Genomic DNA, 24,267 nt, shown 5'->3' with positions numbered 1-24,267 from the left:
AAATTAGTTCTGCCGGCCTTTGGCTGCTCATGTGATGCCATCTCTGCCTCTCGGGAGCTGGCGGCCGCGCCGAGGACTGGGGTGGCCAACGGGTTGTTGTTTGCAGCTGTGGGCATGGCTCCCGTGGCTCTCCCTGGTGGGTTGGGACTTGCACAGAGCTGCTTGGTTACTTTGGGTGGGAAAGGGGCACGTTTGCAAGCCTGTCTCCTGCAGCCGGGAGGTGCAGGCAGCATTTGAACATCAGCTGTAGTGCAGTCCTCAGGCCAGCGTGCTCCTGCTGTGGGTGTGCAAAGCAGGGCAGACTGAGGTTACGGGGTTCATGCAAACTGTTTCAAATCCAGTCCGCTGTCCCCCACTGCCGTAGTTAAATACTTCCCCGCCTAGGGTGGGGCTCTGGTGGTTTGTGCTCTGGGCTCGAGGCAGCTCTTACATTGCCACAAAGGACTGCAAGAAATGCATCCACGGGAGTTTCGTCTCTGCAGCAATCCAGTAGTGAATCAGTGCTCTGTCAAAATGGTAACAGCGATTACTACGGCCATTACAGAGGGCTCTTGAAAATTGAGGGAATGAAAACAGGAGTGTTGCTGCCTTTGGGAAGATGTGCTGCACCCCTGTTGGCACTGCAGGCCTTGCTGCCCCTTCCCACAGCTCTGAGGCTGGGGTGCAGCAGCCCTGGGCCCTGCCCTGTGTGAGCGCCGGGCTCCCCTGGGAGCTGTGCTCTGGGTGTCTGAGCTCAGTCATCCTGCCTGAAAGGGATATGTGGGATCTCCTTGCACCTACAATTAAAATATTTTTTTCTCTCCCTTCACCCCTCTTTCTCCCTAGTCCGGGAAAAAATTGGACCGATAGCAACGCCAGATTACATCCAGTATGCCCCCAGCCTGCCCAAAACCCGGTCAGGTAAGGGGTCCAGTTACTGTGCTGGGGAGGACTGAGCAGTTCCTGCCAGTGGAAGGGAATTATCCCGAAACTGCTTGTCTGAGGCTACTCAGATCCACGGGGAGAAACCCCGGGGCAAGCGGGATGCTGTGGGTTTGGGCACCGACTTCTGCTAGGGCTGCTGAAGAGATCCTGAGTCCTGCTTTCCTTTTGTGGCTGTTTCTACAGGGAAGATCACCCGACGGATATTAAGGAAGATTGCCAAAAATGACAGAGATGTGGGGGACATCTCCACCTTGGCAAACCCAGGCATCATAAACCATCTTTTCAACAGCAGATGCGACACTAAACTGTAGCAGCATGAGCTGAAGCAGCAGCGGTATCCTGATGAGCAGGTCCCTCAAATAACCACTGTCTGCCCTGGGAAAGAAACCTTCACCTGTTGAATCGAATGTACAAATATTAGAGACGAAGGGAAGGCTGGCCCCGGAGAGGCAGCATCTCGTGGGCGTGCCCATGCTTTGGAGGAGCACGCGTGTTGTGTCGCAGGTGGGAATCGTCCGCCTGAGGTTCGGCCTCGTTCACGCAGGGACTTGTGCTCCTCTGTTTTTCATCACCTTGTTCTTGATTTATTTTTTTGTTCTTTTTGGGAGGGGAGATGGGGTGTTAATAATTAACTTTATGTAGTTGAGGGGCCCTGGTGTCTTCCCCTCAGTGGGGAGGAACTGGGGGATTGTAGGGGAAGTGGTACTGGAGTTACTCAACGCTGGCAGACAAGGGAAGTTCATCTGCTACTGCCCACATACGGAGTAAGCTTCCTTTTCTTTTCAGACTGCTGTGAGCTGAGGAAGGACTTAAAAACACTTTCACATCATAACTACAACTGAGTTTTAGTCTTGCATCCACTGTCCAAGCTGGTTGCTAGTGGAGGTCCCCTAGCCTGAAAGGGAGTGAGGCAAGGCTTGAGGGAGCTCTGTGCTTTAGGGGGACTTTATAAAGTTTATAAAGAGAGTTAAAGCTCTCTTGTACCAAGATCTGCTCTGTCTAACGGCATGGTGTCAGCTGGTTTATTTTTTCACAGCCTTGGCTCCTTTGCTCTGGCTGTGGAAATAAGGAGCCAGAGGAAGGGGGCGTGATCAGACATGCTCCATGGAGCGCTGCTGCCACCAGCTGTGGGCTCAGCCTGGCCGAGGCAGCACAGCCCAGGCAGGGGTGGGTGCTGCTGATACCAAAGCAGGCAGGGGCACAAAGCTGTCCCCAGGCACCTATCCCACTGCAAGCAAACCACGTCTGGGTTACAGTGCACTGTGACCCCTGCTACAGCAAAGAACCCAAGGCTCACAAGGCTGTGTCAGTCCTAGGTGATTTTTCATCAGGGGAAAAAAAAATGTTTAAAGCCATCTTTTGCTTTAATCTGACATGGCTTTAGGATGATGAGAGAAAACACCTCCAGCTCCCGAGTCTGAGCATCACCCGGGTACTGCCACAGCTAGCATTTCCTCTTCAAATCGCTCACACTGACCCCCAGCCCTGGGCTGAGCTGGGAGCTACTTCCTTGTACTGTCTGTAAAGAAATCACACGTGAGCTGTTGGAATTCCTATACTCAAACCAAAGGAGAAATGGGCTTTAAATCTTGCTGCAACAGCTGTTTAGCAAATGCCACCCCTGCCTGTAAACTGAGCTGACTTTTGGCTGGGCTGGAAAGGAAGAGGTGGCTCTTCCAAGGCTCAGGGGTGTTGCAGGTGCTCTGAGGGCTGTTGTCGGAGCCTCATTTCTTACCTGCTGCTCCCACCGGCATGGTACTTGTTCTGTGATCTGTAATGTCAGTCGTGTGTCCCGTGTGCCACCTACTGCTCTGTGCCACCTCTTTGACAAGAATTCCTACATCTGCCCTCCTCCTATGTTACTATCGGTCTGCTACGTAATTTTGGCTGGAGACAGCTAGAATTCTATGCAAAATGGAATAAAATGCAAGGAAACAAAATGGAAGCAGACTTAGAGCATGTGTGGGGGTTGTAGGTGCTGGTCTGGGGGGAGGCTGGTGTGGTCAGAGGGTGCTCTTTGGACCTCAGGGCCATAGGCAGGGAGTGCCCTGGAAGCCAGGAGCATCGCGGGGCAGGGCCCTGCACCAGGGCTGGCCCCTGGCAGCTCTCCTGGGCTCGGGGCTGTACAGGGGTAGGTGATGAAGGCTGGGGCTGGCTGTGCTGTCCCCTGCCCTGGGCAGAGGGCAGAAGCTCCAGGGCCGGAGCCTGAGCCTTGGCTTCTCACGGGTCTCCAGCCATCATCGCTCTACCAAGGTGCAGGGAAAGCACGAGGCTGTGCCACCCGCCTGTCAGCAGCCCCTGCATGCAGGCTGGGTGCGGGAGCAACGCCCAGGAGAAAGCACGTGCTGCGAGCAGCCAGGGGGTGCGGCACTGCTGACAGCTGCTGCTCCCTCACAGCAGCCTGGGGCTTCACCTGGGCACAGTGACAGGCAGCAGCCTCTGCACCACGGTCCCCAGCCTCACCTTCAGCTCAGCCTTCCCAGGCAGCTGCCTCCAGCAGCTCAGGGAAGCTCCAGTGCTTGCATCCTGCCTCTCCCAGCTGCTGCTAACCTCGTGCTCTTGCTGTGCATTGCTCCAGCAAACCGCACGCCCGCAGACCCAGGCCAAGGTGTTTCCTCCTGGAGAGCATTCACCCCACGCCAGCAGCTGCTTGTGCTGGGCTGGAGCTGCAGCGCTGGGTGCCAGGACACCTCTCCAACACAGAGCTGTGCAGACTTGCACCGAGCAGAGCAAAAACTGCCCCTGCAATAAAGGTTCGTGTAAGGTCTGTGCACAGCTGTGCAGCTGCCCAAAAGCCAGGCCTGGCCCAGGAGCTGCTTAAAGGCTGAGCCTGGCTCCTGCCAGGTGGGAGAACAGAAGGATAACGAGAAGCTGAGGGGCTCCAGCGAGCTCACAGCTGCCGCTAGGGCTTTTTGGATCAGACTGGGCTTCGCAGGGGTCATGTCAAGCAGAATCAGCTCCCTGGAGTCCCAGCAGTGAGTTCAACCACCTTGACTAAAATTGCTGGGAGGAGATGGGGGTTGTCTGAGCAGGGCCCAGAGCCCCCAGCAGCCCCAACAGCTTCACCTGGAGCCTCAGGCACAGCTCAGCTGCTTGGGTGCCCACCCAGCCGGGGGCAGCTGTGCCCATCTGTGCGTCCGGTCACTACAATACAGCCGGCAGTGACAGACTCCTCCAGCTGTAACCCCAAGGACACAAAAGGCCCTCACCCCAATGCTCTGGGCACCCTGCAACGAGCTGGGCACCCGCTTCCCACGGCTCCTGTCAGACAGAACTGCCCCCAGACCCGTGTTCAGATTGAACGTACGTTTTAATCTCCGTTTGGGGGTAATCAGCCCCCCCCAACATGAACCCTGACGTGGGAGTTGTGGGATTAGCCACAGAACTGAACCACTGCAAAGTGCTAGGTTAGTGACTGACGGAAGCACCCCGAGAGCTGGGTGGCCGCGCAGCCAGCGAGGTCGGTCCTCAGGAGCAGTGGCTTTACAGGTGCCACTGACACAGCAGAGCTCAGGCTGCTTTACCAGGGCACCTCCTCGGCTGAGGAAGGGCCGGGGGGGAAGAGGGGTGTGCTGGAGGGAGCGGCTCGAGCCTGGGGGCTGGAGCGCCCGCACTGTTCCCATTGAGTCAGGCAACCCGGAGGGAGAGATGCGTCCCCCCACCGGTGATGGTCCCACAATGAAGCTAAGCGAACGTGTTGGCTGTGATGGAAGCTTGGCAAAGTTAAACCAGGGCAGCCGGCTGCTGCGCAGGAGCCACGAAGATGCTCAGACACAGGGGAAGGTGGAAATCCGAGCAGCAGCGCCTGAGCCAGGGCTGGAGGGGCCGGGGCCAGGCAGAGCTGGTCTCCGACCTTCGCCATGGAAGCAGCAACGCAGAGGGAGGGGAGGCACAAGGGGCCACGCGTCCCACAGCTGAAGGCTGCTCCTCGCACCTTCACCTTCCTCCTCCCCTTCCCTGGGCTTTGGGTTTCGGTGCCTGCAGACAGTGTGGCATGAACCCGGGACCAGCGCAAGTTTGGGGCAGGGCAGGGCCACCCTCTGGCCCTGCAGCAGACCCCAAGGGGACACCCCCCACCCCGTGCACAGCCCAGGGCCGGCCCCAGCCTGTCCCCCCCCGGTAAGTGCACCCTGAGGAAAGCAGCTCGGCCCTGGGCGCAGCACAGCGCGGCGTTCACACCAGGTAGGGGGTGTCCAGCACGGCCACCCCGGCCGCCACCCCACCGTCCGCGTGCTCCACTGCCTTCGTCCGCAGGAGGTGGCCGGCCGCCTCGTTCATCACCAGCTCCTTGCCCTGCCTGCAAAGAGGAGAGCAGCTGGAGAGCGCTGGAGCAGAAAGCCCACGGCATTTCCACCACCCGGGACAATTTGAGCCATGTTCCCGTTCTTGGCTGGGGCACTGCAGCTGGATTGCTCTGCCCGCGAGCAACGTTGGGCTGCGTGTGCTGCCAGAGCGCTTTTGTTTTAAATTGCACGAGAGCTTCACTCTACAACCTATGGAAACATTTCTGTGGGCCCGAGAGTTTTAAACAAAAGCGGCAGCTATTCAGGGTTGGGCACAACCACGTTAAGCCTTACAAGATTTCTGAGCTGGCCCGAAAAGCATACAGTGGCATGCAGTCCCAAGAGGCCCCCCCCAGCAACCAGGGATGGGACACTCCAGTTCACACCAGTAACCACCGGCTCTGTGGCTGAATGCAGAGCTCAGAAAGCTGCTGGCAGGTACGGAGGCCGAACAGCCACTGCTGTCCCGTCCCTTCCCCGGGACACCTGCCCTGCTGCTGGGCTCAGGCAGCCGAGGGATGATGTTCCCCTGCAGCAGGGACACGAACCGCCCCGTACCACAAGCTGATTTCTCACCTGACATAAACACCGAAGATACCAAGCTCTGAGATGCACTCGGATGCTTTTAGGGGACTGTGAGCCCTCAGCAAGTAATTCCTTGTTGGCTGTGGCTGTATCTTATCCATCAGGATGTAGGAGGTTCTTTCAGGGCTGTCTTTGATCTTCTCCAGAACCTGCCTGAGCTCCTCGCCATAGAGGTTGTTCCCTGAGCACAGGATGGGCAGGTCAGGCACCCCCCAGCGCAGCAGCAGCCATTTGCCCCAGCAGCCCGAGCAGATGCAGTGCTTGCTCTGCACGTGCTGCCCGTGTTTCCCCCCCAGGTCTGGGACCCGGAGCAGCGCTCCCTCCCCGCTGTGACCTGTCCCCATGGCCAAAGTAGCTACAGGCTGTCCGAGCCCTGAGCCACACCAAGACCCCACTGCAGCTCATACCTCCGCCCTCCCGCTGCGGCTTCAGCACAAACTGGTCGGGGTTGGCGATAGCCGTAGCAGCTATCTTGTCACCCTCTTCACCCTGGCAGGAAAGAAGGCAACAGCAATGCATCAGGGAGGAGCAGGAGCTCCTTGATGGCCTGCTGTGAGCAGGACCACCAGGCTCCCGAGGCCACAGCAAAGCCCCTCGTGTTTCTTAACCAAGGAGGAGCGCCACGCATGCCAAGAGCGCCTGCACCCTCGCTCCCGCCCCGCTCACCATGTCCAGCGAGTAGAGCCCGGCGAACGTGGCTCGGATGCGAGCAATGGCCTCGGTGCGGCCGGGCAGCAGCTTCTCCAGGGTCCCCGGCCGGCTCAGCTCCTGCTGCACCTTCTTGGTGCCGGCCAGCTGGGTGGCGATGTCGGGGCACTTCACTGCCCTCGACCTCTCCAGCAGCAACCGCGCCTCCCAGTTCTGAGAGAGAGGGAGAGCGACCGGCCCATCAGAGCCAGGTTCTCTCTCCTCCTTCCTCTTCAGTTTTTGACAGACAGAGAAGCCCTGCCTGGCAGGGACGGCAATGGCGTGCTGGAGACAGAGCGGCACACGTGGGTCTGCCACAGCCCCGGGGAGCAGCACAGCCAGGCTGCTCCATTGCCTTCCCTTGCGCTCCCCTCCCCAGCTCGTCCAGCGCTGGTGTTTTCAGCCAACAGCACAATCTGCCATGCGTTATTACCACCTGCAGCCAATAGTCCCAGTGCACAATCGAGGACAGAAAATTATTTGTAGTTCAAGCCTAAACTCTTTAAGCAGGCGCTAATCCGTGTTAACCCGTATCACACAGCCACAACTCAGTGCTGCAGACAGGGGGGTGACCACACGCATGGTGACTGGGGAAGAAATCCACTCATTTTTCTTATTACAGGAGCATTGCATGAGCAGCAAAGGTGTGTCAGCTTCCCAAAGCCACTTGGGTGGGACTGACCCGCCTGGGGCAGGACCACAGGGTGTTCCAAACCCTCTGGCACTGCCACAGAGCTTCTGGGAGCAAGCAGTGGGTGCTGACCTGCTGATCGTAGTTTTTCGGCACGTAGCCCTCTCTGTAGTACACCACTGCTACCTCCTGGCCATCCCTGGAACAGAAAGCAGCAGCCATCAGAGCCAGCAGCCACCAAGGGGGCTGCCAGGGCTCAGACGGTGTTTGCCCCTTCTGCTTGGCCTCCCGAGCTGCTCTGCTCCTCCTCGAGGGCGCACCAGCCTGAGGCATGGGGAGCTGGCGCCAGGCCTCTGCCCTAACCAACGTCTCAATAATTCAGGCACCCAGCCCAGGAGGGAGGCGAGAACCTCATTTTTTAGTAGCCTTGCATTCTTGCAGCTGAGGTGGGGACGGGATCCTTCCTGGATGGCGATTCCAGGCAGGACACAGCAACCTGCCCCAGAGCAGCCTGCCAGGCAGCCGTGGTACCACGCACACGAGCCTCAGCAGCGGAGCACGGGCAGGGAAAGCAGCACAGACGCTGCCACAGCCAGGCAGCACGACATAACGGCATTCACAGCGAGACAGGATGCTCTGGAGGAAGTATCTGCAGATACTTTCCCCTTAACTGTCTGGTGATGACAAACGTTCGTTCGTTAAACATGGCAGAGGTGCCAAAGGTCAGAGCATGGAAAAAAAAATAAAAAAAAACAGCTAACAAGAGGAAAAACATTGGCAGGCAACCAATCTTCCTCGTGCGGCTCCAAGCACGTTAGCCTGGGAACGGGACGAGCGACACGCCTGGGATCAGCTGCCGGCACAGGCAGCCCTCCGCGGGGTGAGGTCCTGAGCGCGCTCAGAGCCAAGGGAGGCCGCAAGGACGCGCGGCGCTTCCTCCTTGAGCATGGGTAACCCAGCCCTGCTGCCGGCAGGGCATCACGTGGAGGCTCAACAGGAAGCGTCTTGGAGGAAACCTCTGAAAGAGCCAGGGTTTCTCGCTGCGTGTACGTGGAGGAAGAGGAGACCATGCAGAGCTCAGGAGGCTGCGGTTTGGAGGAGGGAAATGGGGTTTCCAGCTGTAAGGGACTGATGTGCGTGTGCAAAATCCTAGCACAGTGAAAACAAAATCAATTCAGCTCTAAGGGGAATTAGCAGCAGCAGGCTGGAGCACGGAGAAGCAGCACATTCTCAGAACACCGCTATTTACACTCAGAACTGTCACTGGCTGCGACTGAACGCTGCCAGGCACAACCCTGAGTGCCAGCACAGAGCCAGGCGCGCACACAGCTCATACTCACATATACAGCCTCCTGGCTTCGTCCAGGGAGCCCTTCTCAAACACGTCTCGGAAGCGCTTCCTGATGACCCGAATGTTCCTAAAAGAGGAGCAGGACGGTCACACACCAGGCTGGGCACGGAGGCACTCGAGGAGGAAATCTCAGGTGGAACCAGCAAGGAGCTGCTGCCCCTTCACCAAGCACCTCGGCACGCACCCCGCGGAGCAGGCGGGTCACAGCAGCTCCTGCTGCCCGCACCCAACCCGCATCCCCAGGCCAAACGCCGCAGGAAGCAGAGCGTGTGCCGAAACGCCTGCGTTCCCCTTTCACCTCCTGAAGCGTTTCTGCTGGAAGCCAACAGCCTGCTTTTTTATCCCTACCGGACGCAGTCGCTCACTGCCGGCTTCCCAGCCAGCAGCAGCAGGCGTTGTGCTCCCTGGGAGCGCCTTTTATCGTCCTCCACACAGCGGCAGTGTGGCCCCGCAGACCCCACTGCTGGTGGGGCCGGGGTTCTCCCCGGCTCAGCCTCGGGGCTCGAGCTCCTCAACCGCCCCCTTCTGCAGCCCTTCGCCCCACAGACCTGCTTACTTTGCACAGATCCTCCACAGCGGGCTGGAAGCTCCGTTAACGAAGCTTTTGCGAAAGACCCTCTGGCCAGTCCCAAGCTAGAGCGAGCAGGACCCCATTACCCCCGCTCTGCTCCTTGCTGGCTGGCCCACGGGACTGCTAGTCCCAGCGCGCTCTGGGGACTGCGTGGGGACCCCATCAGCAAGGAACCAGCCCCGGACACCAGAGGCTTTGGAGGCCGCCGGTGCTTCCAGCAAAGAGCCAGCGAGGGGCTCTGGGAGGTTCGGGTGAAGACGAAGGTGGGCGCGGAGGCTAGGCGGGAGGCCGGCAAAGGAAGGCTGAAGAGACCCCGGAGGGAAGTCCAGGGTAGAGGCTGCCCCGTTACCCACCGAGGCGCGCCCCCTCACAGCCTCGGAAACCGTGACATGTTCTGGCTTCACCCTCGGGTAGGTGACCATGTAAGAAGCCGACGGACTCTGCTTTACCTGTTCCATAGCTCATTTTCCACGCATCGCTGATCAAAGATATTCCTTTGGACCTCCTCCACCAGGAACATCACCACAGCGCTAGAAGAGACACCCAGAACACCGTTAAACCCAGAGACCCCGGGACCCCCACCCACTGATCTCTGTGATCCAGGCTTCCCGCACGGCTCCCCCGAGCCTCCTCCAGCATTTCCACGGGCTGGCACGGGGAGCAGGACGGATCCCGCGTGATTGCCACACGCTGGGCACGTGCACAGAGGGGAAGGCAGGAGGAAGCTGAGCTCTGCGCAGGGCCGTTACCCCGACAGGCACCGTCCACAACGCATGGATGTAAAGCCAAGACGGGCTCCTCACCTCCGCGAGCCGTACAGCTCCCAGGCCTTGGCAATGCCCGACGCCAGCCCCTCGGAGGGGTTGTTGGGCAGCAGCCGCGACGCCTCCTCGGCCATCCCCAGCTCCTTGAGCACCCGCCTGTGGAACGAGAGCGGCTCCCAGTGCCTGGCCGTGGGCAGCCCCGCAGGGCTGGGCTGGGGCACGGGGCCGCGGCCGCTCCCTCACCCGTGCACAGCGGCAGTGCGGGAGGCCAGGCCGCCGAAGCTGGCGGCGATGGTGTTTATCTCGATCTGCTTCAGTGCTGGTGCCCCGGGCGCCCCGCAGTCGAACATGTAATCGGAGCGGTTTATGCCTAAAAACACGGACTGAGGCGGGGAGGAGGGGTGAAGTGGGACCCGCGCCCACCTCCGGGCCAGCCCCACCGTTCTCCTGCTGCCTCCGACCACACGCCCGTGCGGCGGCCAGGCACCAAGACCCTCCCGAGGCAGATCTGGCCGCTCTCGCACTGACCAACACCCACACAAGGCGAGCCTGGGGGTGCGGGGCTTCGTGGAGCCTGCGGCAGGCACAGCCCCGGTGCCCTGCGGGTCCCAAGCAGCCACGAGCCCCCGCGCGCTACCTGCGCCAGTCCTTCCTCCAGAACCTGCAGGTGGATCCTGAAGAGCCGGGCCGTGAAGTCATCAACCTTGATAGTGCTGGAGGAACAGCAGGACCACGTCAGCCCCCTCGCCGGGGGAACGAGAACATCAGTCCAGCAGATGCCCTGCTGGGCACGTTCCCCAGCACAGCCTGCGGGGCAGCGGCCAGGCCGAGCCCCGCGGTGTAACCGAGCGCCTCGAAAAGCCCCTCTGTGCAGAGGGGACATCGGCTTGCAGGGTAGAGAAGAGACAAGCAAAAGAAAAGAAATACAGCAGAAGTCTGCGGATACGGGAGAGGAACCAGACTACAAGAGCTTCGCTGGATCGCCCCGACCTGCCCGGCTCCAAAGCCCACACACCGCGGTGCCGAGCGCTTCACGGGGGTCGGCCGGCCACCGGCAGAGGCAAAATGAGGCCAAAGCAGGCTCCTAAGTCCGGGACTCAAAGAAGCCTAAGGCAACTTGAATTCAAAGCCCTGGTGCTAGTACGCTCCTGAGCGAGAAGCCACAAGGCTCAGACACTGGCAAAGCGAAAGGAACTGCTGGCCCAAGGAGACCCCAAAAAAACAACTGCTGGCCCAAGGAGACCCCAAGACTGACGGAGTTACGTGAGGACAAACAAAGCAGAAAGGAGAGGGTGCCTGCCGAGGGCAGGAGCGCACACGGCACCCCTCAGCTCAAAAGACGGCGGCGGATGGAAGGCAGGGACGCCTGGAGGGTGACAAACACTTCCCAATTAACGTACCTCGTTAAACACAGTTAAGCACAAAGCGTTACCTTGCCAGAGCGCGCTCCAGGAACTCCCCGTCCTGGCTGATGGCGTCCACCAGCAGGTTGAAGTCCTGCTGCACGGCGTACGCTTGCCGGAACAGGGCGCTGGGCACGGCCGAGGGCAGCAGCGTGAAGGGCGCGTAGCTCACCACCTGTGCGGGGAGCGGAGGCAGTGCCACCCCGATCCCGGCCGTCCCCCCATAACCAGCCGAGGCCCACCCGGCATGAGGCTGCGTGGGTTTGGAGGCTGGGGGAGGCCAGGAGAGGCCGGGGGAGGCTGGGGGAGGCCAGGCTTACGTCGGAGGTGTTGGGCTCAGCCTCGGTGCGCATCAGCACGCCCTCCAGCAGCGCCGCATCCACCGCCGCCAGGGCCGCCCGGCACACGGCCGCCTCACCGCGCAGCGCCGCGTCCCACAGCCCCGCCATGGCTGGGGCACGGCAGCGTCACCCGCCGGCCCCGCACCGCTGGCGGGGGGACGCCCGCCGGCCCCAAACCCAGGGTCCCAGCGCGGGGGGCAGGGAGCGGCAATGCCTGCCCTGCCCGGTGCCCCACAGAGCCCTTGCCCTGGCTGCACGGCCCCTTGCACCCCACAGCCCACTGCACCCAGCCCCCTATAGACCCCCGGCATCCTGCAGCCCACTTGCGCCCCATAAGCCACCTACAGCCCCCCTGCACTCTATAGCCCCACAGTCCCCTATAGCCCCCCTGCACCCCACGGCCCCACAGCCCCCTATAGCCCCCCTGCACCCCATGGCATACTCAGTCCCTTGTAGCCCTCCCGGACCCCAGGACCCCACAGTCCCCCCCAGCCCCCCTGCACCCCACAGAGCCCTGCACTCTGTAGCCCACCCAGCCCCCTGTAGCCCCCTGCACCCCACGGCCCCACAGTCCCCTAGAGCCCCCATGCACCCCATATCCCTCCCAGTCCCCTACAGCCCCCCCGGACCCCACGGCCCCGCAGTCCCTACAGCCCCCCTGCCCTCTATAGCCCACCCAGGCCCCTATAGCGACCACAGGATCCCATAACCCCACCATAACCCCCCCCTGCACCCCACAGCCCACCCAGTCCCCTGCAGCCCCCCCAGACCCCGTGGTCCCACGGTCCCCGGTGGTCCCCCTGCACCCCACAGCCCCCTGCGCCCGGTACCCCCATAGCCCCTATAGGCCCCATAGCCCCCATAGCCCCCCGAACCCCCTCCCACCACAGCCCCGCCCGTCCCGTACCTGCTCCCAGTGCTCCCTGCCCGCCCCGCCCCCACCCGACGCTGATTGGCCGCGTGCCGCTTCCTGCCCCGCTGATTGGCAGCCGGCGGAGGGAGAGGGGCGGGGCTTAGTGCGTGCGCGCGCGCTGGGCCCGGGGGGCGGGGGCGGGGCTGGCGTCACGGTGGTATGACGTCACGCCGTGACGTCACTCCGGTCCGTGCGGCCGCGGAGGCCTCGGGGGGGGGGGGAGGCCCCGGGGGGGGTGGGGGAGGCCGGCGTGAGGTGGGGGCTGAGGCCGCGGCCTCGCCTCCCTCCTGCTCCTGGGGCTCTTCCTTTTTCTTCCCTTTGGTCGGGAGCTGTGGGTCCCTGCCGTAATTAACGCCGTTAATCGGCTTAATTAATCAGTCGCGGGTGTGGAAGGGGAGGGCCGGAGGGCCTGCGGCGTCGGGGGGGGGCGCAGGGCGGCTCGGGGGAGGTTACCGATAAGACACGGCAGGCTCGGGAAGCATCTGGCACGTTCCGCGCAACAACAGACGAACAACAGCAGCTGGGCCGTTGTCTTCACGTGCTAAAAATAGAGGCGAGCGGGGCCGAGAGGAAAAGCGCTTTGTGGCGGCAAACCTTTCCCCCGGCCGCTGGGCCTGGGGGCTCAGGGGGCTGTCGGTGCCGCGGCCGCCCTCAGAAACAGCCCCCCAGGGTGCAGACAGCAGAAGCTCAGCACAGCATCAGCGGGGAGGGAATAAACAGCTCGGAGGCTTTGCCGCTTTCCTCATCCTCCAGAGCAGCCCCAGCGGCAGGGCCACCCCAGTGGCCCCGTCCTGCCCCGGGGTGCCCGCGGCGTGCCCAGGTCCCGGGTGCGCGGGGTGCGAGCCCCCAGAGCGTGCGGGCCGTGTGCCGGCCGCGCTGCCACGGTGCGTGTGGGCGTTTGATACAGCGCAGCTGCCGGACGGGTGCCTGGCCGCCCGGCCGTGCCTTCAAAGCATCGCTCATCCTCCGCGCATGGTCCCCCCGGTACCCCGTGGAAAAGAAAAGTGGAAAAAAACCCAACAAAAATAAACATCCTGCTTTGCTCTTCCAGCTGCAGGGAGAGTTCATAGGGCTTTGGCCGATGGTCTCATATCTCGAGACACTTGAGCACCGGTGCTGACATGCATTTTGCAATAGAGTAGGAGCGGAGCTGCTGGCCTGACCCCACGAGCAGAGGGGTTGATGTGGTGTGTGACACCAGCCAAATAAAGACAGAACAATAGGGCTATTTTTGTGGGCAGAGCTCAGAGGGCTCCCCGGGGAGCCCAGCCCCTCGCTGGCCCGTCCTGCAGGAGAAAAACAAGGCAGAGCTCCTGCGCCCTGGCTTCTCTGTCGTATGAATGCCAGCTTCAGCAAGGGTATGAAAGAAATCTACTGTCTCTGAGGCCGCGTTTCAATGCGAAATGCTCTGCTAAGGCCAGCAATCTTAAACCCCCCACACGTGTGCCTATTGTTTGAAGTGCAGAACAATTGAAGGGTGCTCTCATGGGCTAAAGATAGCGAGGCAGCTGGTGCTGTCCTTTTCGCTGTAACTGAGAATAAAACAATGCCCAAGTATTGTCTGCATGACTGGAGCGATGACATTGGACTCTCTGCCAAGGGAGCATCCACAAGATCAATGAAACCCGGGTTATTTATAAACGGGTAGTGTCATTTCTTCCCCAAAGTAATTTCACTTCCTTAGCTTTTCCACCAGGCCTTTTTGTGCTGTGGAGAGAGGTATAAATAGCACCGAGCCGGGCTGCGAGGGAGCCAGCGGGACCAGCGGGTGGAAAACCAAGCTGGGGCCTTCCACCTGAGTTTGGCTGCGCTTTTGCTTCCCGGAGCGACGCCCGAGCTCCCAGATGGGGACACACACGGCCCAGCACTCTGCCCTGCTCCACAGCCACGGATGCTCACCCACTTCTGCTGGGCTCAGCCTGCGGGGAGCAGCTCCCCAGCGCCAACAGCCACCATGCTGGCCATGCATGGAGCCAGGGTCCCTCCAACACCAGGACTTGCTCCTTGGGGGTGCTTTTTGGGAGGTTTGTTTCATCCATCCGGTAACAAATGGGGTAGCACAGGCTGTGTTCCGCTCAGCTGCTGCTCTGGGGGTGCTGAGAGTAGCCCCTGAGCCCAAGCCCCATGGGTCTTGCCTGGGGACAGAGAACATCTTGTAGAGGAAAACTGCTGTCCTCAAGCTGGCAGCCCACCAGGGTGTTTCCAGGCTGGTGACTGGAAACCTGGAATCCACGGCCAAAACAGGAGAAGTCCTGGGGTGGTGGCCACCATCTCCTGCTGCCCTCACCTGGGCAGGGCAGCCAGGAGTGAGCCACCTCCTTGCTGTGACCGCCTGATGGGCCACAGCGACGTGGGGAGGTCTCCTGGCACAGCGTGGGGACACGCAGGGATACTGCTCCCTCCTCGGTGGCGGCCAGGCTTGAGGAAGGCCCAAGCCTACCAGGTCCCATGGGAAAATCCCACGTTTGTCGCCTCTCCGTCTCGAACTGCTGTCCCCTGTCATGAGCTGAGCTGAGGTTGATCAAGTGGGAGGCTTGACGACCAAACGCAGCGGAGAAGACAGGCTGAGCAGCTCTGAGCCTGCAGCGAGCACAGTGCGGGGTTAATGGACCGGGAGGGCAGAGCCATGGCCTTTGCCAGGCTGAGGAGACAAATGCTGAAGTCCCAGCCTGGCATGGCCCCTTCTGTCAGGTATCTCCTCACCATGGCTCTGACTGAGCTTCCCGTTTAGCCAGGGAGGTGTGCGAGGAGCAGAGAGCAGGGGGCTTGGCTGGGCTGGGCCCGGGGACCGATGCTCTGGGAGCAGCTGGGTGGTGTGGGCTCAGTGTGTGTCCTGTCCCGCACCGTGCTGAAACACCTTGGAAATCAAGGCCAAGGCAGCTCTTGGGCTTCATTTCCAAAGGCTGCTGTGTGCCGGGGCCTGTCCCGGCAAGCCAGTTGCAATTGAGGTGCTATTAAGTGTTCAAATGAGTGGGGCGAGAGGCTCTTTTCTCTCATCTCTTTTTGTAATGCATTGCCAAAACCTCAAGCATCTTCACTGAAGTCGGCTCACACATTCCTGTAATATTTGCAGTGTTTGTTACAACCTTTGTTCCTAAACAGATGCTGGGTCTTTCCAGTGGCCATCCCTCTGGAGAAGAACGTCCCTAAAACCTCAAAGCTGGGAAATTAAATGCAAACAAATAAAAACACCCCAGTTTTCCCCATCTCCAGGTGACCTTGCTGTCTCTTTGCCTGAGTGGGACCTTCCCAGCACGTTGCTTACTAATTCCAGCCCCTGATTTCCCATGTCATGCCTCTTCCAGGTACATTCTCAGTCCTGATCCTCATTTTGGATGCATTTTGTACATTCATTTCTTTCACTCACTGTGGGAGTACAGTGCCCAGAGGCTCTGGTGTGCTCATGCTGCCCAAGCCTCATGCTACAGCAAGCAGCAGCATTATTCCTGAAGGCTTTTTGGTGAAAAAGTGCTTTGCAGGGAGCACAGCCAGGGTTTTAGAGGCTTTGGAGGGAGCCTCGCAGCCGCAGGCTCGGGGGCCAGGCTGAGCCAGAGGGACGCTGGCGGGTGGCAGCGCTGGGCTGTCACCTCCGCCTGTACGCAGACATTCCTGCTGCATGGAAATATGCCTGAAATAGCCCCTCTGCAGATTGTCTTTATCTAATCAGACGCCTTCGCACTCCCCTCCAGTGCATTTCAGGGAGCTGATAGCAGTGATATGTTAAGTGTGGAAAGAAACCTCTAGCGAATGGCCCGACGGGGAGAGTAATTCTCCTTCCTGCCACTTATCAGAGCCTGCTAATGGGAAGCATTCCTCCCACGGGGTCGGGGAGCAGCAGGGAGGTCACAGGGGGGTGGCCGAGCCCCTGGCACCCCCTGGCTCTCTGGGACTGATGAGGAGCTGATCTGACTGCAAAACACCCAAACAGTTGGGTGCTGGTGGTGTCCTGGCCCATGGGGAGAGGCTTGTCCAGCCCTCAAGGGCATGCCCAAGGAGCCCCATCCTCACCTACCACCTCACGGGATGTCGATACGTCAAGCAGAGAGCTGTAGGGGGAAGAAACGGGGTGCCTCGATGGCAGGGGAGATGCTCACAGTGCTGAGGGTGGTGGTGGAGAGCTGGTGGGATGTCGGAGCAGACTTGGCATCAGGCGATAGCCACCTAAAGCAAGTCCTCTCTGCTCCAGCTACAGCCGTGGGCTCCTCGTCGTGCCCGTGGGGTTCCGTGGGAGGTTCACGGAGCCCTCTCCAGCCGCTGCCCCGCTGAGGGTGCCGCGCTGCACCTGTCTGAGCAGGGCACAGCTCACGCCTGGCCAGGAATGGGAGGATGAGCTTCCTACCACCCTGAAAACCACATCACAAAGGCCAGTTCTGAAATCACCCGAACCCAAAGGAAGTGCATTTCAGCAGCTGCCGGAGTGACCATTCCACATTTCCCTTTCTACAGATCTGCTCGGCCTTTGATGGACCCTGCTGGAACACCTTCAAAGAGGGAGAGAAACTAGGGCGAACAGAAGGAACTGCAGAAGGAATCTCCAAAAATAAAATCGCTTTAAAGATAAGGCAGGGAGGGGGTGAGCAGAGCGCGGGGTGGGTACGTGCCCTGAGAAGAATGTGCGAGGCCGGGCCAGCTGGTAGGCCCTGCCCGAGCGCTCGTCCCACTGCCGGGGTGCTCGTGGCAAAGGTACTTGGCACCGCACCCGCCTCAGGCCTCGGGCCCCTCCAGGGCGTGGGTGGAAACCCGACTCCGAGCTTGGGACGGAGAGGCAGAAGACCACCAGGCTGACCTCAGAGGAACCTGTGGCCCACCACCGCCTGTTGTCCTTCCAGATACTGCAACTCTGCCATCTTGGCGAGGTTGAACACCTCTGCGACACCACAGCCAAGTGGGGTCTCAGGACCCCTGATGGTCTCCCCAGGGGAGATGGAGTAGACACATCTGTGGAGTCCAGCTCTGCAGCAGCTGCTCTCAAATCCCGATGGATGAAGACATGGACTTCTGGCCACCCTAGTGGGGGAGTGCCCACATGGTATTTGGAGATGGGGGCTTGCAGCCTGCTTCATCCTGATGGGCTCAAGGTCACCTTGTTAGTGACAAAGCAACATGCCTTGGGCACCAGGCCACAGCCTCATCTCCATTTTAATTCATGGGAAGACTGGCACCATGCAAAGTCCTTACATTGCACCACGCAAAGCCCTTACATTACACTGTGCAGTCAGTGAAGACAGTACCGACCCATCTCCGAGCCCAGCCATCCCCTCCACCAGGGCTCACACCCCAGGGGGCAGGTCTGGAGTCCTCCTCCATCCCACGAACCTCCCAGGCTTCACTCCAGAGTCACCTTGGTGGGATCAGTTGTCATTTCTGTGTCCCCGGGACATGACCACAGGACTGGGCAGCCAAGAGGCAGCTCAGCACCGAGGTGTCGCCAGCTGAGGAGGCGGGCAGCAGCCAGCTGTTCCTGGCCAGGCACCACCCCCATCACCTGGCTCTGGTTAGACTCATTTCCAGCTTTGGAGGCTGCTGCAGCTCCTTTCCCCCATGTCTGCACTGAGGCCCACCTGCTTCCCCAGGGGGTGAGGTGCCTGGGACGGAGCAGAGCTGGGCTGCAGAGGGGACCAGCTGCGAGCCGGCTGGGAGGAGGTGTGGGGGTCTTCTGGGGGGCAGTGCCAGTGCCAGCCAGGAGGGCAGAAACCATTTGAGATGCCAGCAACTACATGGCTCTTCCTTGAGCCTGGCACAGAAATTCCTGTGACACAGCCGTTGGGTTGTGCTGCTCCCACCGGGCCCATTCCCATCTCAGAAAGTTCATGGTGCTGCTGCTGGGATGGAGTTGTGCTCTGAGTGGTGGTCACCACGTTGTCCATGGACTCTTTGGGGTCAGACTGGGTAAAATGATGTGGAGGAAACCCAGAAGTCTCTCTGTACAGAGTGGTTTTTCATCTGTCTCAGCCATGGACATAGCTCCTGCATTGAGGTGAGCATGCTTAGGAAGCAGGACCCAGGGGTTTAGTGCTGGGCAGAGCCCGTCCAGAATCAGTCCCTCCAGCAAAACCATTGCATTTCCATTGCCTATAACCAGAAAAGCAAATTCATGACATTTGGTGTTAAATGGGAAGCAGCTAGTGAGGTTGGGCAAACCAGCCAAGCCCGTGGAGAAGAAGGCAAGGGGGTATCAAGGGCCAACCCCGAGGTCCTTGCCCTGGTTCCCTGCTCCCGGGCAGTCCAGCGAGGAGAGCCTGGACCAGAGCTGAGCCATAGATTTGGATGTGCCAGCCTGGGAAGGCGGAAAGCAAAGATTTTGAACCTGCACTCCCGACAGAGCAGGCTCACGGAGCTGTGCTGCCTCCCGGGGCTGCAGTCCCTCGTTCTGCCTTTGTGCTCGCCTGACAATACAGGAGTAAAAATAACCAGGCTGCATTTGCAGGGAGATAAAAGCGAAGTTTGCCTTTTGTGTCTCTCCGGGCAGTGGGACAGCAGCACCAATGGAGCTGTGTGGACATGACACATGGGAATTTCTGACATATCTTTTCCCACTCTGACCTTGACAGACACAATAAAAAGGGGCTTTGCGGCACGCACACAGCCACTCAGTCCTATCACCAAGGTTAGTAAGAAAGAGCATGGCTGTGTGCACGCTTCTCCTCTGCTACTAACCCGCTTCACCTCCGCAGGGCGGATGTTCCTGGAAGACAGGAGCTGACTGCTGGTACAGGGTGGGACAGACCCGAATCAAGAGTATTTTTGCTACGGTTTGTGCACTTTGCCAACTCGCCGGCTAGCAGCACTGGTCGCGTTCGTGACAGCGGCGGCGTTTCGGCGTCCTGCCGCGGGACACTGCGTTAGATGGATGTTAGAAAGCAGTGTCATAAAAGTGCCTTTCCAAGCAGCTGTCAGCGCGGTCCTCTAGAAGGGGTCTTCCAAGGGATAATGCCTCCGTTCTTGCTTTTATTGTCCTGCAATATTGCTCTGCAGCACGGACACGGGTCTTTGCAGAGGCTTTGTGCAGAGCAGCAGGGCTCCAGCAGGTCTGCAGAGCTGGAATAGCTCTTAGCTGGGCTTATCAAGAAAAGGGGTGCTGCTGATGATCTCTGGTCAAGCCCTAAATGTGAATGATTTTGATACCAAGGCAATGCAGGCTCACATAGCGGGGACTTGCAGTGCGAGACTGATAGCAGCAGAAGGAGAAGTGTTCAGTGATTGTGTTGTTATTATGGTTATTATTAGCTAGTATTGTTGTCGCTGTCTTCTCTCACTCTCTAAAATTAAAAGGACTTTTGGTGACTGTTCCTCTGGGTTAGCAGCCCAGCGGTGGATGCCTTCTCTGTGCACTGACTTCTTGCCCCTTCCCTCTTTTCAGCATTCAGGTGTTGTTCACTCTTCCTTTGCTGTTGGCAAGTCCTCCTCCAACCGGGCAAGATGTCTATGCTGGACATGAGCGAGTTTGGGGAGGCTGCTGAATACCTCCGGAAAAGCTACACAGAGCAGCTGAAGCTTCAGACAATTCCATTTGATGGTAAGCCCCAAGGCACAGCCCCAGAGGAACCCTTGGCCATGGCTCTCCTTGGAGATTCTCCCCATCCCTTCCCCAGGGCTGCTCCCCGGGGCATTGCAGGTGCTGCAGAATTGCCCCCAGCACCCTAGAGGATAGGAGGATCTCAGAAGGTTTCTGACTGTCCCCTTCTCTTCTGAGGTGTGGGAGGAGGTGGCCCATCATTTCCCCTGGCCCTGAGGGGCAGAAGGGCTGGGGAAGATGGGCTGAGGGACTGGTGGTGGCAAAGCCTTCTCCTGCTCCCTTTCATTTTGGAGGTGTGCAGAGCCTGCTGTGAGGCAACCCGCTCTATCCCACACTTCTGGGCACTACAAAACTACAAACCAGGAGAGGGTTTTTTTTTTTTTTTCTTCCTCTCACCTTCCTTTTTTATTAGACTTTGACTGCAAGCACATGGGAAGCAGCAGACTTCTGTCACACTAAAAGTTGATACAGGCAAATTAAACAGCTGCCAAACATGGAAAAGGCAAATAAATCCCCACTCCTATGACCAAGAGCGTAGGAAGGATTAATCGCTGTCCTGCCATGTTATCAGACTTCATTGATGCAGCTTTCAGTTGACACTTTCAATATGTTTCCTCCTTTCCTTTCCTTTCCTTTCCTTTCCTTTCCTTTCCTTTCCTTTCCTTTCCTTTCCTTTCCTTTCCTTTCCTTTCCTTTCCTTTCCTTTCCTTTCCTTTCCTTTCCTTTCCTTTCCTTTCCTTTCCTTTCCTTTCCTTTCCTTTCCTTTCCTTTCCTTTCCTTTCCTTTCCTTTCCTTTCCTTTCCTTTCCTTTCCTTTCCTTTCCTTTCCTTTCCTTTCCTTTCCTTTCCTTTCCTTTCCTTTCCTTTCCTTTCCTTTCCTTTCCTTTCCTTTCCTTTCCTTTCTTTTTCCACCCTCTAGGAAAGAAGCGTGCTTGGATCCCAGATGAGAAAGAAGCTTACATTGAAGTGGAAATCAAAGAAAGCACCGGTGGCAAAGTCACTGTGGAAACCAAAGATAAGCAAGTAAGCAAAATACCTTTCCTTTTCCGAGAGCCAGCAAGTGTGTGCAGAGGGGGGATACGCGGGACAAGATCACGTCTGGACCTAGCCAAGCTCTCCCTGAGAGCCCATCCACGCTCAGCAGTCAGTTGTCCCCTGAGGGCTGGCCGTGCTGTTTGTCACACCGCGGTGTGTTGGCACACATAGGCCAATGGCTTTCTGAGCATGCCAACTGTTCAACATCCCCCCACCGAGGGGTTGCTTTCAAACTCAGTTTACCGGGCGAGATGGGTGGACAGGACAGCGGGCCGACTCCAGCACAGCCCCTTGTGCTGCTGAACTGTTGCTTTGCTAACCTCGAAGGTTGAAACCAGAGGTAAGGAGCCAAGTCCTGCTTGTTTTAGCCTGAAATTGCAGCAGAGACAGCGGTGCTGTTGGGGGAACAGACAAAGAACAACCGTACAGGAGCCATCACCATGCCACTTGCTGCGTGAACATGACTGAAGATTTGTTCTTAGCCAAATGCTAGTGTAGTGTTGGGCACTGAGGGCCTGATTCTGAGCCCTGTGCTCCCTCCCGCAGCCCAGTGGCTGCTCCCACCGCTGCCGTGGGGAGCAGGGCTGAGGCTGGCGGGCTGGGGAGGTGCAGCTCCAGCTCCGCAGCAGTGGGGGGAAGGCAAAGCAGGCAGCCATCAGCTGGTATTGCTCAAGATAACATCCATTATTGATAGCCACAAATGGGCTTAATTAATATTCCCTTCTCGGCTATGGGAGTTGCATGCCCATGCAGCGTTGCTGCTGTGCAGAGACTTGCGCTGGTGTAAAATGGGGAAAAGAACAAGGTGCTGACCTGGCAGTAAATGATAGACGTGGTTGTTTTTATTTCTTGTCTAGTCTTAATGACACTGAGAAGTGCTCATGTCTGCCCAATTTAAGTGTATGCAATTGCCTATGAAAAGTGTAAAGGTTTTAAAAAGATTTTTGTCTGAAATTGGGGGAAAAAAAAGAAAAATTTCCCTCCATGAAAGATAATTTACTATGGAGGAGGGTGTCAATTTGAAAGGTTTATTCTGCTGTTTAAAATGCTCTGGTTCGAGATCTTCAGATTATGCAAACGAAAAATTTTCCAAACCCTGTTGCTGTTCCCTCTTGGAAATATTTTTTTAAAATTTGTCATGGATTTGCAAAATCTCTAGCTATACCTGCTGCCACTGGATCCAGGGCTCCAACAGAAACAGTTTCAAGAGAGAAACCCCACCCTTGTTCTTCTATTCACTTTCTGGCTTTTAACACCTAACACCTTTTAACATCACATGCTCAATACCTGTAAAAAAAAAAATCTCTTTGAAAGATTTTGTTTCATATGCATTAACAAGCCCATTTGCTAAATCCAGCTCCTTCCATCCAGATATGTGAGGCGATAGTTTCTCAGGGCTTGGATTTATGGGATTAAACAGACCCAGCTAGAAGTGGTGGGGTCTCATTTCAGCTGTTTTCCCAAATAACCAGAGACCCCTCTGGTGGGCTGAGGGGTGCTGAGCACCTCGCGGAGCCAGTGCAGTGCCATTTCCCCTGTCCTGTGTGTGGCCATCCTGGTGGCACCTCTGGGAGGGCAGAAGGAGGCACCTGCAGGGGAATGTCTCCATGGGGGAGCTGGGACAATGAAGGGTTGGAGGTTTGGGGGGGGGCATCTTGGTGCCCCCAGGCTTGGAGCCCTTCTCAGCTGTGTCCCTGGGGAGGGACAGGTTTGGGGCTGCTCCTCCCAGCCTGGGGTGCCACCACCCTGCCACCCCAAAATGGGGGGCAGCCTGTTGGTCTGGGGAAAAGGTGCCCTGGCGCCAGGCCCAACGCCCCCATCCCTGCTCTGGCAGACGCGGGTGGTGAAGGAGGACGAGTTGCAGCCCATGAACCCCCCCAAGTTTGACATGATTGAGGACATGGCCATGCTGACGCACCTCAACGAGGCCTCCGTGCTCTACAACCTCAAGCGCCGCTACTCCCACTGGATGATCTACGTAAGCCACCGCTGCCCGGGGGGACCCCGCCACCCTCGCCCCACCATGAAGGGAAGGGGTGTTGGGGCTCCCCTGCGCCTCAGCTGCCCCCTTCCTGCCCGCAGACCTACTCGGGGCTCTTCTGCGTCACCATCAACCCCTACAAGTGGCTACCCGTCTACACCGCGCCCGTGGTGGCAGCCTACAAGGGGAAGCGGCGCTCCGAGGCCCCCCCTCACATCTACTCCATCGCCGACAACGCCTACAACGACATGCTGCGCAGTAAGGGCCTGGCCGGACACCATGGCGGGCGCTGAGGCGGCGGCTGTGGGGCTGGGGGGAGGCTGAGGCACGAGGGGGGCACTGCCGCCAGCCTGGGGGGTGAAAATGGTGGAGTGGGCGAAACCCTCGGGCATCCCAACTGACTGCCTGCTCCTTCCCTTGCAGACCGAGAGAACCAGTCCATGCTCATCACGTAAGTCTCTCCCTGCGCCTCCTGCCCCCGTCTCGCCCCCAGCCGCCATCCAGCTGCCCTCACCAGCAGCACCCCCTGCCTCAGCAGGGCCCCCGGCACCTCACACACCCCCCGGCAGCTGTCAGCCCGTCCCACGCCAGGTGACAGTGCCAGGCTGCCCCGCACCCCAACAGCTGCCGCCGGGCTCCCCGTCCACCCACCGGTGCCTGTCCCTGGACCATGGCGGGCGGAGATGGAGGCTGAGGCCGGAGGGAGATGGCGGCATCGGCAGGCGGAGGGGTGGCGGGCGATGTGGGAGGATGTAGGCCAGGTTAATTTCAAGTGACATATAGATAAGGGCTATATAAAGGACTCTAAAGGACCCCCGGCCGCTGCCAGGAGCCACGGACATTTTTAGCCTCGGCCATAGCCTAATTAGGTAACGCAGGGGCTGAGGAGAGATGCTTGGCTCTGGTCCTGCGGCGCTGCGCTCCCCAGCTCCCCCCGCTCTTTGTCATCTGGGATTACAATAGGGGAGCGGCTATCTATAGGGATGAGCTCACCGGGCCTGTGCAGCCAGCCAGACCCTATGCTCATCAGGCCCCGCGTGGGCACAGCCTGGGCAAGATCGGCCCCGCCGCAGCACCCTGGCCGTCTCCAAGCTCCCCCAACAAAGCGGGGCGTGCTGAAACCAGCCAGCACACGGCCCCGCGCTGATCCGGGACAGCTGAAGCCCTGGGGCGAGGGCTGTGTGCCCGCCAGACAAAGCTCGGCACCGCCTCGGTGTCTGCTGGCACCCCCTGACAGCTGGCTGCGTGTGGCCCCGCAGCAGAGGCCCTCGCCTCGAAAACTG

General features: G+C 59.0%; 3 protein-coding genes across 5 annotated transcripts in view; 2 read left to right on the top strand and 1 right to left on the bottom strand.

Annotated features, from left to right (window-relative positions):
* The window catches only part of ACSS2 (acyl-CoA synthetase short chain family member 2), a 33,064-nt gene extending 30,200 nt beyond the window's left edge, over nt 1–2,864 (top strand). For both annotated transcript variants that reach the window (XM_083801253.1, XM_083801254.1), the window contains 2 exons: nt 826–900; nt 1,108–2,864. In XM_083801253.1, coding sequence (XP_083657379.1) covers nt 826–900; nt 1,108–1,235 — 203 coding nt within the window. In that variant the 3' untranslated portion in view covers nt 1,236–2,864. The remainder of the gene's footprint in view (nt 1–825; nt 901–1,107) is intronic.
* Nucleotides 2,865–4,215: 1,351 nt separating this feature from the next.
* GSS (glutathione synthetase) lies at nt 4,216–12,487 on the bottom strand. Its single transcript, XM_083801255.1, has 13 exons — nt 12,448–12,487; nt 11,520–11,650; nt 11,229–11,374; nt 10,434–10,509; nt 10,040–10,179; nt 9,836–9,952; nt 9,482–9,562; nt 8,451–8,528; nt 7,243–7,309; nt 6,459–6,653; nt 6,200–6,281; nt 5,784–5,973; nt 4,216–5,221 (listed from the first exon to the last, which is right to left on the bottom strand). The coding sequence occupies exons 2-13, from the start codon at nt 11,646–11,648 to the stop codon at nt 5,098–5,100; spliced, it is 1,425 nt and encodes a 474-aa protein (XP_083657381.1). The 5' UTR covers nt 11,649–11,650; nt 12,448–12,487; the 3' UTR covers nt 4,216–5,097.
* Nucleotides 12,488–19,012: 6,525 nt separating this feature from the next.
* The window catches only part of MYH7B (myosin heavy chain 7B), a gene marked incomplete at its 5' end in the record, with an annotated part of 28,264 nt that continues 23,009 nt past the window's right edge, over nt 19,013–24,267 (top strand). Inside the window, 6 exons of one of the 2 annotated variants that reach the window (XM_083801248.1) lie at nt 19,013–19,060; nt 19,814–19,969; nt 20,888–20,991; nt 22,838–22,981; nt 23,086–23,242; nt 23,408–23,435. In XM_083801248.1, the coding sequence (XP_083657374.1) occupies nt 19,873–19,969; nt 20,888–20,991; nt 22,838–22,981; nt 23,086–23,242; nt 23,408–23,435 (530 nt within the window). Of the gene's footprint in view, nt 19,061–19,813; nt 19,970–20,887; nt 20,992–22,627; nt 22,982–23,085; nt 23,243–23,407; nt 23,436–24,267 lie in introns of those variants that run through there. The other variant, XM_083801247.1, reaches the window with a different exon arrangement.

Source organism: Anser anser (assembly GCF_964211835.1).
Source record: "Anser anser genome assembly, chromosome: 16".
Taxonomy (NCBI): domain Eukaryota; kingdom Metazoa; phylum Chordata; class Aves; order Anseriformes; family Anatidae; genus Anser; species Anser anser.
This window is presented reverse-complemented; position numbering and strand designations above follow the sequence as displayed.

What these genes read in the sequence shown, in the direction of transcription:
- GSS (XM_083801255.1), bottom strand. Translation starts at nt 11,648, where the DNA reads ATGGCGGGGCTGTGGGACGCGGCGCTGCGCGGTGAGGCGGCCGTGTGC. An exon ending in CTGGAGCGCGCTCTGGCAAG is followed by an intron (nt 10,510 to 11,228) that starts GTAACGCTTTGT and finishes CTGTTCCTCCAG; the next exon opens with CACTATCAAGGTTGATGACT. An exon ending in CGAAAAACTACGATCAGCAG is followed by an intron (nt 6,654 to 7,242) that starts GTCAGCACCCAC and finishes CCTCTCTCTCAG; the next exon opens with AACTGGGAGGCGCGGTTGCT.